General features: G+C 40.3%; 1 protein-coding gene across 2 annotated transcripts; it reads right to left on the bottom strand.

The window, feature by feature from the left end:
- Positions 1–2,885: 2,885 nt before the first annotated feature.
- On the bottom strand, positions 2,886–12,564 carry si:dkey-74k8.3 (transmembrane protein 109). Of its 2 annotated transcripts, XM_036568856.1 has the most exons (4): positions 11,599–12,564; positions 9,583–9,642; positions 5,989–6,091; positions 2,886–3,354 (listed from the first exon to the last, which is right to left on the bottom strand). In XM_036568856.1, exons 1-4 carry the CDS (start codon positions 11,815–11,817, stop codon positions 2,993–2,995), a joined length of 744 nt encoding a protein of 247 aa, XP_036424749.1. In that variant the 5' UTR covers positions 11,818–12,564; the 3' UTR covers positions 2,886–2,992. The 2 variants fall into 2 exon arrangements, with proteins under 2 accessions (XP_036424749.1, XP_036424750.1); XM_036568857.1 differs by lacking the exon at positions 9,583–9,642 and having other exon boundaries at positions 11,599–12,562.
- Positions 12,565–12,575: the final 11 nt, after the last annotated feature.

Here is a 12,575-nt window from a genome sequence, read left to right as displayed (position 1 = left end):
CATGGCTGAGCAGCTGCACACAAGCCTAAGATCAAAATGAACAATGCCAAGCGTTGGACGGAGGGGTGTAAAGCGCTGCCACTGGACTCTGGAGCAGTGGAAACGTGTTCTGTGGAGTGATGAATCACACTTCACTATCTGTCAGTCTAATAGCCAAGTCTGGGTTGGGCGAATGCCAGGAGAACGTTACCTGCCTGACTGCACTGTGCCGGCTGTAAAGTTTGGTGGAGGAGGGATGATGATATGGGGCTGTTTTTCAGGGGTTAGTCTAGAACCCTTGAATAGAGCATAACAAGACATTTTGGACTGTTGTACACTTCCAACTTTGTGGGAACAGTTTGGGGAAGAACCTCTCCTGTTCCAGCATGACTGAGCCCCAGTGCACAAAGCAGCTCCATAAAGGCATGACTGGGTGAGTCTGGTGTGAAAGAACTTGACTGGCCTGCACAGAGCCCTGACCTCAACCCCATCAAACACCTCTTGTCCAACATCAGTGTCTGACAAACTCCATTAATGCCTATGGATTTAGAATGGGATGTCCTGTGCGTGTAATGTGTAGTTGTCCCAGTACTTCTGTCCATTTCTGTTAGTTCTGCAAAGGAGATACAAGACTAATGTAGATAACAAGTAATGGAGGCCTAAAACCACTTGCAGGTCAAACAAAGACATGGCCGAGCCAATGAAAAATTCTGTTGGCCGTACCCCTCCCTCCCCCCACTTCTACCAAAAGACTGATGTGGTGGTAGTGTGTCAGTGTGTGTTGTGCTGGTACGAGTGGATCAGACACAGCAGTGCTGCTGTGGTTTTTTAACACTGTGCTCACTCATCGTCCACTCTATTAGACACTCCTACCTTGTTGGTCCACCTTGTAGAGATGACAGCTCATGTGTTATAGTTTGTGTTGGTCAACCTCTAGTCCTTCATCAGTGGTCACAGGACACTGCTGAATGGCTATTTTTGGTTGGTGGACTATTCTCAGTCCAGCAGTGACACTGAGGTGTTTAAACACTTCAGCAGCACTGCTGTGTCCGATCCACCACTGGTTTTAAGAGACTGATGGTAGTGGCAACACAGTTTACTGTAGCACTCAGGCTCCAGTGGCAATGACCACTAAATCATTACACGCTTTCAACTGCAGCAAGAGGACAACTGAGACAAATCATGGCTTTAATGTCTGAAATATGGCTCTTCGTGCAAACATCTGATCCAACTCACTAAGGACTTGTTAACTGACGCCTATGTTGGAATCTGGGGTCTCATTAATAAAACATACCTGAGTTTCATTCTACGTTTACTCATAAGTTCTTAGCATCTACATACAATTGATTTATGCAAATGCAGTGTTTATGAATTGTGGACTATAATGCCTGTAGCACACTGGCACTGCCTTTCATACATCAGGCTGGATTTCATTAATGTACATATATTTTAATGTCAAATTCATTTTATAAATCATTTTTAGGATCAAAGCTGCGCATATGAATGTTTTATAAAAGAGGCTCCAGGTGTGTTAGGTCAGGGAAATAACATGAAATGTGCAGGGCAATGGTTTCCCACAGCTCCCTTCACTACTGCCTACAGAAACTGACCCCTGATGATGCCAGTAACACCTTTCATGCGCACACTGAGGAAATGTGCGACGTATATTCTTGAGTGAATTCAGAGAGTATCTGAGGTCCACAATGCCATGATTACAACTGAGCCACAAACACAAATCTGAACCTCCAATGACACAGAAGTCTTGAGTGGTTTTAATCCATTAGTTATTCCATGTGCGGCACTTATGTCTGTTTAAACTATTTAAGTCATGAAATCATCTTTAAAGATGATAAAATATACACAATTTTCCCCTTTTCCCAAAAATAGCTAATCAGCCAAGATGTCTGAAACCACATAAACAAATATATTTGACATTACTTAACAAGTGCATGATCATTCAGTCATGCAGTTGCTACAGGTGGCCAAATCAAGCTTTCTGAAGTAGTGAAGTTTTCTTTTACACTGTATCAGAAAATGGTTAATTAGTTAAAGCAGCACTATGTAATATTTTTGTTAAAAACTGAAACTTGTGCACTGCTGTGAGTCGCCCAGTAAAGCCTGAAATAACCTTTATGAACTCACAGGACCCGGGACGGATTTGGCGCAAGTTTCTAGGACCACATCAAACATCTTTATGTATTAATGTCACATGCACAAACTCAAAAAGAAGGTCTGGTTTGATGTTTAGGTCCTTCACCAAGTCTTGACTTTTTTGAGTTCTCTTTGAATTCTCTTTCAACACACTCTCAGAAGTCAGATTCATTTGCTTTTCGGGGTCCGAAGCACAAGCAACATACCACAAAGTTCTTTAGCACATTGCATGCAATTACATAACTCCACCATAGAGGTCTCCAAATCCCCAAACCCTACATAGTGTTGCTTTAAAGCTTTTAAACTGTTTCACTTTAGTGACACCTGGTGGACAAAAGTACAAACTGCAGCTGTAAACATACCCTGATGCTGCAGCAGGGTTTTAGGATAAACTTTCCAAATTGGTCCCTTCTAGTGATTTGAAAACATGTTTCTGAAACAGTAAAGGTGATTAGTAATATAAACATGCTAATTATGAGCTTCCATTACTTGTTAGCTACATTATCCCCAAAGCTCCAGCTCAAAACTAAACAAATAAAGAATGTCAGACACCAAACCTGCTCATAATTGACATGAGCTAATCATAAATTGGTGCAAATTCATCTAATAGTTCTTTAACAACAGTGAAATTATTCTTTTTTACTAAAGTGTCGCTTTAACTGTTCCTCTGCTAACTTAAGGAGCTAAACTGAATATAAAGTCTTTATGTGGACACTAAAGTAAACGAGCAAAAACAAGTTCAGGGATCCACAAAAAACAGTAACACACCAAAATATTGTTTTATTGCAGTATATGAAGTCCCATTGTTTACATCGCCACCCTCAGCTCTTTTCCTCCATCTCTTATTTTATTTAGTCGCACATCACTCCGTTTTCCTCTTCTCCATCACTTTGACTTTTCCTTCCAAGGTGCTCAGCCGACTCTCCAGGCAGGCCGAGTTTGTCCCACTAATGCTCCCGGAGGCCACGCTCACCACAGCACAGAAAATGACCAGTAATGACACCCGCACTGCTGTGGTGTCGGGCGCCGCGGTCGGGTCGCTGATGATCCGGACGAAGAGCCAGACGACGACGATGCTTTTCACGAGCCAGAAGACTCGCCTTAGCAACACTACGCCAACACGCAGCACAGCACACAGCAGCCAGTAAGCAATCACCCCCAGCAATGCGTACTTGACCACCGAGGACACGCCCTCAGCAGTGAAGTGTGGGATGGACACTGGATCTGGAACATCAGAACAGAGTAAGATAAGAAAAAGAAAATGTTGAGGAGTCTGTCCAGGATATAGGGCTGCTCTATAAATCCTAGATATATGTTGTTTAAGGTGATTCATAGGCTTTACTATTAAGCTAAATTTACAGTTTTCAGTTTTAAATGCAAAACAGATGAAGGATCTCTAGGACACTTGTTCTGGTCTTGCCCGTGTTGCAGAACTTCTGGTGAAGTGTTTTTCAGTGGTTCTCCGAAATGCTTAGCACATACTTACATCCTGACCCTCTCACTGTGATCTGTGGATTCTCTAATTCAACGTTTACCCTTCCATGTGTTCAACAACAAGCCTTAATGGCCGACATGCTTGTGGCTGAAAAGGTTAAAAGGTCTTTTATATTGGAAATCAGCTTCTCCACCATGTTTTAAACACTGGTTATCATAGATGTTTCATATTGTATTATTATATGGAGAGGTTGTGTAGCTGTGACTCAGGAGCACAGAGGCATTTTAACTTGGTTTGGGGTCCATCTAAAATGACCCTGAATGCATTTTTTGTTTCCTTCTTCATTCTCTGTCCCCCATTTTTTTTTTAAACAATTAATGGGTTTTTGGGGTATGCTGGGGGGGGATTATATTATTTTAAGTGATTTAGAATTTGAAAAAAATAAAATATAAAAAAAAGAAGCTCCAGCTAAAATTAAAATGTAAACATATCTACTGGCATCCCACAGTGGAGCTGCAGGAGTCTTCAGAGTGAGATTTTTCTGTTTAAAGACTTGCCATTACCTGCTTCTGATGATGTATCTTGAAGGTGGAAAGCCCTTAAAAATAAACTACAGCTAGTTTTGGGTGGATTTATTAGAGTAATTTAAAATGACAAAAAGGTTATTTCAGTTTTTTTTCCTATTAGCTGGTGAACTCAGCTGTTAAACCTGACTATCTAAACATCATAACTGAGTTTGACTTCTTTTCTTTGGCTGAAAAGGTAAAAACCCATCTCTGACCTCCACTTTATGTTGAATAAAGACAGAATTTCTGTTTTCTTTTATGATTTTGAGTAGCTAGGCTAGCAGTCAGGGTTGGTTGACACCACAGTGATTCCCAACGCTTGTATGACGTATTTGCATAATGCATGCTGGGTATTGTATTGTGAGAACACTAATGCACGAAAACAAACAACAGAAAGTTGTGAATTCTGACAAACCAGTGAGGCTGAGGCACGCGATGATACGGTACTGTAAAACAACACATTAAAATTCACAAAACATGTAATTGGCTTCTTGCAAACAACTTTATATAATAATTTGGGTTAAAATAATAGAGGCCGATCTTGACACCAGTGTGTTTTAATATACAGGGTGATTCAAAAAGATTCATCCATTTTCAAAGCGCCATATTTTTACAACCATGACGCGCCTAGGAACCAATCACATACAAATTGAAAGAGGGGGTCATAGAGTTTCTGACTGGCTCCCTTCAGTCTGCGAGGAGATGCGACCCCTGAGCAGAAAGCGTTCTGCATTCTCCACTTCAATAAGAGTGAATCCGTCATAACTGTGCAGCGTGATTTTCGTCAGCAGTGAACCTCCAACAGATCAGAGCGTTCAGCGTTGGTTCCACAACACTGGACGATCTCCAAAATCGCACTGAAACAGCTGTGAGTGCAGCGAAACCCGACGTGCACAATCGAGTATGGGATGAATGTGACTATGGTGTTGATGTTGTCTGTACAGCTGGAGGAGGTTCATATTGAGCACTTGTAAAATTATATAATAAACTTTATGCTCATTTAAACCATTTACAGTTTACTGCATTGTTCTGTAATGATTTACAAGTGAAATAAATCATTTTGAAATCAGATGAATCTTTTTGAAATACCCAGTAATACGATTTCTGGAGCAGCTTGATGATTATATTTCAAGGTAAAGTGTTATTGTGGGCTGGGCCATGCAGAAATACTAGGTGCTGTAGATTTGTGGGTTTATTTGTCTGAAACATGCACATATGTCATTGTGAAGGACAGTTTACCACTGTCTAAAAAATCTTTTACATTTACTTTACATGCATATTAGTAAATGGAATATCAGTGGGACATAAATGGCACCCCAATCTCAGAATCACCCAAAATAAGTCAGAAACATTTTAACATATTATTAGTAGTAGTAGTAGTAGTAGTAGTAATAGTGGTAAATATAATACACTTTTGTGATATGAAGAGCACTTTTGGTTGATATCTAACACCAAATAAACATTTATAAAAACAGACCAAACAAATACTGGGCAACTGAAAAAGGGCGTTCCTTTCTCTGTCACCAACTCAGCCTCATAATTAGAAACTGCACTGAAAAACACATTCCTGTCCTTCAGGCACGCACTCTCAGAGACGAAGTCAGTAGATTGGGTGGTTTGGACAGTCCCCTGAGGCGCTAACAAAATAAGTTCACTGCTTTCTTACGCAACCCCGGACCCTGAACCTGTCTGGGCGTGAGAACCACATGCGAATCAAGTTTAGTCTGGAACAGATCACTGTCAAACGATCCCATTGTTATACTGTATGTGTTAACTGAAATGTTTCTCTCGAAAATCAAGCCTCAGATCCAGCGTGCTAAACCTCCTTGTTAAAGAAGAAAAGTTGGGGCTACTCACCTCCCAGTCCGGTTGCACGGAGAATCTCGGACACGTAAACAGCGATGACATTCAGTCCACTGGCAGCGCCTTCCGCCACAAACCGGAGCACCATCTCCACAAACTACACAGGGAAGGACAGAAAAGGGAAGAGAAACAGAAAGAGGGGTCCAATCAGTGACGTGTCCACTTTAAGAGCATGGCAGAGTGGAGGGTTGTGAATGGGGTGGGCTTTAACTGCAACAAGATAACAGTTGTGCTTCAGTGATCATTAACCAGACGCTGCTGGGGTCACTTAGCCACACAATGAGAGTCAATAAGCACAGACATGATAAAAGCATCAGTTGAACCAGATTTGGGTTTGTGTAGATTAAATAAATGTTACTAGTTCATCAAGTACACCTACTTTGTACCTAGACTCACTGGCCTTTTTATCAGAAACACCTACCTCATTGGTGCACTTGTAGGTTTACAATCACAGACTGTAGCCAATCTGCTTCTGCACAATTTCTCAGCCCTACTTTACACCGTCCACCAATAGAAAGCGACCACTATGGGACCACCAGTGATTTTTTGGGTGGTGAACCATCCTTAAGAGAGCGGTGACACCAACCAATGGTAGTGGGTATTGCAGTGGTATGACTGTAGAAGGTTTTAAAACATTAGTGTCACTACTGTGTTTGAGGACGGTCAATCAACCCAAAATATCCAGCCAACAGAATCCTGTAGTCAGAAAACACTGACCACTGATGAAGTTTATAACATTGCTGACACAAACTGTGTAGTAACAGTCTGTAACTACACCTGTGCAACCAAGGTACGTCTGTCACAGTGGATAGTTAATGTACATGGCTGTACTTAATACCCTCATACCAGGGCAACATACACACTACACTGTCAGAGTCAGAGGGTCCCGTAAGAGCACCCACTGTCAACACAGGGACATATTAGTATCCCGAAGTACAAAACTGTCCTTAGAGACCATTTGTGTTCCTTTAATGAGTTTAAGGAAAAGTTTAGTGCTCTTTTTCTACAGTGGTGGGTCTTATCAGCAACACCGGCGAGTCAGCATACAGGGCGGAGGTGGAGAGACAACAATCTATCTCTTAATGTTGATAAAAGAAAAGAGACGATAGTTGACTTCCGGACTCGCGGTGATCACTCTCACCTCAATGGTTTAACTATTAAACAAGACAAAAGCAAAAACTTCCTTGGTGTGCACATCAGCAACAATCTCACCAGGACCCTCAACACCACTGGAAAGGCCAGCAGGGACTTCACTTCCTCTAAAACCTGCCCCTTCCATCCTCACTGCATTCTTCATGGGGACAGAAGAGAACGTCCTGACCAGCTGTCTCACTGCCTGATATGGGAACTGCACTGTCTCAGTGCTTGGGACTTCCCCAAGCCACCATTGACACCTCCTTCCACATGCATACATATATATGATGCCCATATATGTGTATATATAGTTTTGTCCGGTCTAGTTTTTATTGGCTTGTGTATTTATGGTTCAGTAACTGTGTAGTCCTGTGTGATGTGCTGCTGTTGTGTGTTTGGGCCCTGAAGAATGGCATTTCATTCCAAAGCATGCAAGTTATATTGAGGAATGACAATAAAGACCACTTGACTTAACTTCACTCCTACCATGTTGCAGTAGCTGAGATGGAAAAATATATTATATCTATTTTATAATATATAAAAAAAAACCTGAGTTTTAAATACTGTGCTCGGGGTTATTGTAGTTTATTAAAGTTATAGTAGAAATGTTTATTTCATTTATTGTTAGTTTTAGTTTTTAGTATTATGATAAGTGCTGTAACAGTAGATGTTTGGTAAGGGTAGAATAAATTAACACTACAACAGACTGAGCTCGGCTCCAGCTTTCCTTAAAGACGAACACAGAAAGGATCCACGTCTAAACTCTCTTTCATACACGAAAACAATGACAACAAAAAAATATTTTTTTTTCTCAGCAGTTCTGTTTAGTTTTAGTCAGTTTTGCAGGTAAGGTAAACTGTTATACTGTTCATATGCAAGTGCTGATCATTTAATCAATCATTTATTTAACATTATATATATATGGCTGTTGTTGGAATAAAACCTTGTATCTACAAAATAGAAACTTTACAGGAGAAGGAAAAAACATGACGTCTTTTCAAGTCATTTTGGGACATTTCTTTTCGTCCAGTCATCATGAAATTTACACACAATGTAAAGGCCAACGTGCATTTTCAAATTATGTCAAAAACAACAAAAATGGAGATACGAGGTTTTCTTCTGATGTGTATATATATTGTTTTTTCGTTCTCCTGTAAAGTTTCTATTTTGGAGATACAAGGTTTTGTTCCAACAACAGCCATATATATATATATATAGATATATATATATATATATATATATATATATATATATATATATATATATATATATATATATATGTACACACACACACACACACACACACATGCACACATCGTTGCTGTCAGGACAAACCCTTGTATCTCCAATTTTGTGGGGACGTTTTTTTTGTTTTTTTCACATTTTTGGAAAAAGGCAGTTGCCCTTCATGTTGTGTTAAAATGTAATGATGATTGAAACAACACATTCAAAAATGATCCAAAATTACTAGAAAAAAACATTTTTTCCATTTATTTCCATTTAAAGTTAAAACGATCTTCCTTGTCCTGTAAAGTTACCTTTTTGGAGATACGAGGTCTCGTTCAATATATAACTGAAATTCGCAGGAAAATGCTGTATGTAAGTGTGTTCTCTGTAAAGGATGTGTTAAAAACTTACTTATAAATTTACAACCCACCTCACTGGACCGGAGGTATACAAAAATTTGCATACAACTGTAACTGTGCTCTTTATAACGAAACAGGCAGCTGGTCGACGCTCTTTAAGTACGCGTCCATGACCTTCTCAAAGCATAGTGACGCAATTTATTATGGATAAATGAAATATCGTCATATTGCGCACCTTTCCTACCATGTCACTGCCATGCCGAGAACAGTCCGTGGTCAGGGTTGTCCAGTGTTAGTCCCTTTCCATAGACAGGCAGGGCAGAGGCAAATGAGTGCAACAAAGGAGCTACAGTCAGTAACGGTAAACTTACAAAGTGCAGGTGTTTCCAATACAATGGCCAAATAATGCATGTACAAGCTGGGTGTACCAGAATGTGCATTTCTCCCGTGTTGTGCATGTGTTTTGTGTAGCGTGAGCACAATGAGGAGTCTGTAAAGGACATTTGTTTAAGATTGTCAGAGTGACAGCTGAACACCCCCCGCACCCCCTTTACACACAAACATACAGATGACAAACATGCACTTGACACTGCACACACTTACAAATATACTGCCCTCTCTGATACAAGGTCAGCTGCTCGCTTGCTGAACACTATGGTATTTAACACCTGCTACAAGCACACACACATTCGCCTATGCTTCAATATGACAGATGGCCAGCTGGACTAAATAAAATCACAGTGCACAGGAGCCACTGTGTCCGCACAATACAGCTCAACACCTGTTGCTTTCATTTCACACATGCTAAAACAGAGCATGTAGGCACACGCTAACCAGTCAATCCACATGGTTGCTCTGCAGCTCTTACCATGGCAATAGCTTTGACGTTGTCTGGCCCAAACACTGATTCAAGGTACCCTACTGCTTTCTGGGTCGGAAAGAGAAGCACGGAGTTGGGTGAGGAGATGGAGGGGGTGGGGAAGCGCAAGAGAGGATGAAATTAGGGCAAAGGAGAGGAGGGGCGTGAAAGGGGGTTAAAGGAGGATTAGTGGGTATGCAGGGCGAGATGAGAGGGGCATAAAGAGAGGGAAGGAGAGAGCAATGAACAAGTTTATACAACCCAGATGGATTCAGCAGAATAAAATAATACGCAAATGTAATCTGAATCAGTAGTTGTTAAGAAATGGGAAGAGTTAAGGATTTAACTGAGGAAACAGGCAGTTAAAGGGGAACTCCACCTTGCACAAAATTCACTTGTTGAGATGTAAACAGAATAGTTTAAAATGGTTTGTGGTGTGAAATTGTAGAGAAACTTGAGTAAGTGCATTGCAGAGAAACGTCTTCAGATGTCTTTACAGTGGTGGTGATAGGAACCAGGGCTGCAATGTTAAATACAATGTTAAATATAGCCATTTTATTTTTTTATTCAAAATTAACCACTGAACTTATACGTCTTCTGAGTTTTTGTATGTAATGCTGATAATGGTAAAATAGCAGTAAATTAGGAAAATTTTTGAAATATGAAGAGGCCATGAGCTGTTGCTATAACTTTCTGGATTGTTGTCTTGAGATAACGAGTTAATTATCTTGTGATCTCAAGATAAAGTTATCTTAGGAGGAATTCCAGGAGATGGTGGGGGTCAGGAAGCATAAGAGTTAAACAAAGTTGTCTTGAGATAACGAGATAACTATCTTCTGATATCAAGATACAGCTGTCTTGAGATAATGAGATGACTATCTTCTGATATCAAGATAAAGCTGCCTTGAGATAATGAGATGACAATCTTGTGATGTCAAGATAAGGTTGTCTTGAGATAACGAGATAACTATCTCATGATATCAAGATAAAGTTATCTTAAGTTAATTAACTCATTATGTCAACAACTTTTATCTTGAGATCACAAGATAGTTAACTCATTATCTCAAGATAACAATGCAAAAAATTCGAACTAACTTATGGCCTTTCCAGATCTCTGTACACACTTCTTTGCAAGATAACAAGATAACTATCTTGTGATATCAAGGTTGCCTTGAGATAATGAGATAACTATCTTGTGATATCAAGGTAAAGCTGTCTTGAGATAATTAATTCATCTCAAGATAACTGTTATCTTGAGATCACAAGATAGTTAACTCATTATCTCAAGATAACAAGGCAAAAAATTATAACTACCTTATGGCCTCTCCAGGCCTCCGCGCACACTTCTTCGCAAGGAATTGATTTATTAATAAAAATAGTTTTAGCCCAAAATTATCTCTCAAAACTATTGTTAAACAATGTCTCAGACACCAGGCTGTTAACCAGTAACTATTTCACTGTAAACCTTTCCACCAATTTTTTAAAAAGCAGTCGTTGAGGTCTAGAGTGTCATTTAAAGTGGTTTATTTGGGGTCACGATGTCTACAACACAAACACAGCCATTTTATTTACTGTCCAAAACCAGCAGTGAACCTACACGTGTCTTATATGTAATATTAATGATGGTATAAGTCATAAATCTCAAAAAATAGTTTCTTGGGGCATCACATCGTCTTAAAACGTCCTGCACATACCCCATACATACATTTTAAGCCAAAACTTGCATCACAAAACATTATAAATAATAAAACTGTCACTTGTCAGACATCAAGCAGCATATCTAACCACTCAAGTAATAACTTTGGGAGCAATGAAACTCTTCAGACGTCTGGTTCCTATCACCACCACTGCGAACCATTCTAACTCTGTAAGTTCCTCTATAACGGAGCATTTCACACCAAACCACTCTGAATGACTTTGTTTACCCATTAACCATTTAATTATGTAATTTTTCTTTTTTTTTGGAAAATTCTGTGGAGTTCCCCTTTAAGCGCTTAAAGCAGGGTTCGTTTGGTTAAAGCTCACCTCACCACATGTCTTCATGACCTGGGTGCCAACCACGGACTCCACGTAGCCGAGAACCGGGTCCAGGCATTCAGTGAAGTAGGAGGCGAAGCTGGGCGAAGCCGCGCTGGGGGGCTCCTGAGGCGGGGAGGCGTGCTCACGGCACCCCGCGGTCACACCCAGGAGGAGCAGGCCCAGCCAGGTCTTCCACCACGTTAAGGCACCGGTGTGGCAAGACATGCCTTTTTATTTTTTTCTTCTTTTTTTACCACACAAAAACTGACTTTTGTGAAACGGTAAACGTGTAAATGTAGAACAGGTAAGATTATACTATAAAAGTATATCAGCCAGCACCAATAGCTTTCTAGATTACATCAATCAGTGCTTTAAATATAGCCACAAGACAGGCAACAGGCAACAGGCTATTTCAGTGCTACAATCAGTAAACACGCAGCAACCGCCAGAAATCTAGACTAATTATTAATTATTGAGCTTAATAAATCATGCAGTCCAGCGAGGCGCTGGGTTTTCTCCCACTCTGTATTGGGCAGAGCTTAATAAAGCGCACCGGATCAGGCCACTTCAAAATAATCCCCCGGTGACTATATTTGGTATTGAAGGAGTTAAAATTAGCTCGAAGTAAAAAATAATAATCCTCACATTTGGACTTCGTCAGTTTTAAGAAGAAAATCTTGTTATTTTTGGTTGCAAAGGGTCACAAATAAACGCTCCACGCTGCAGAAAAGCGTCTAAACCTGCCCGGTTTGCAGCAAACGCAGGAGATAAAAGCTGCTCACATGAAGTCTACTTAGTTCTGTTCTCACAAAGAATGATATCGTCCTTAAAAAAATAAATAAAAAAAAATTAAAACTCCTGGTCCTCCTTACTGGCCGCTTCTGTCCTCTTTTGACAAGTGTGCAGGTGCTGAACTCGAAGCCTTCTTACTGGAGAGTGTGGCTGTATGGAGAACAGAAGGAGGGAAGGAGGGAGGGAGGGAG

The sequence above is a fragment of the Colossoma macropomum genome, unplaced genomic scaffold, assembly GCF_904425465.1.
Source record: "Colossoma macropomum unplaced genomic scaffold, Colossoma_macropomum, whole genome shotgun sequence".
NCBI classification, from domain to species: Eukaryota; Metazoa; Chordata; class Actinopteri; order Characiformes; family Serrasalmidae; genus Colossoma; species Colossoma macropomum.
The sequence above is the reverse complement of the archived record's forward strand: the minus strand, read 5'-3'. Positions and strand labels throughout refer to the sequence as shown.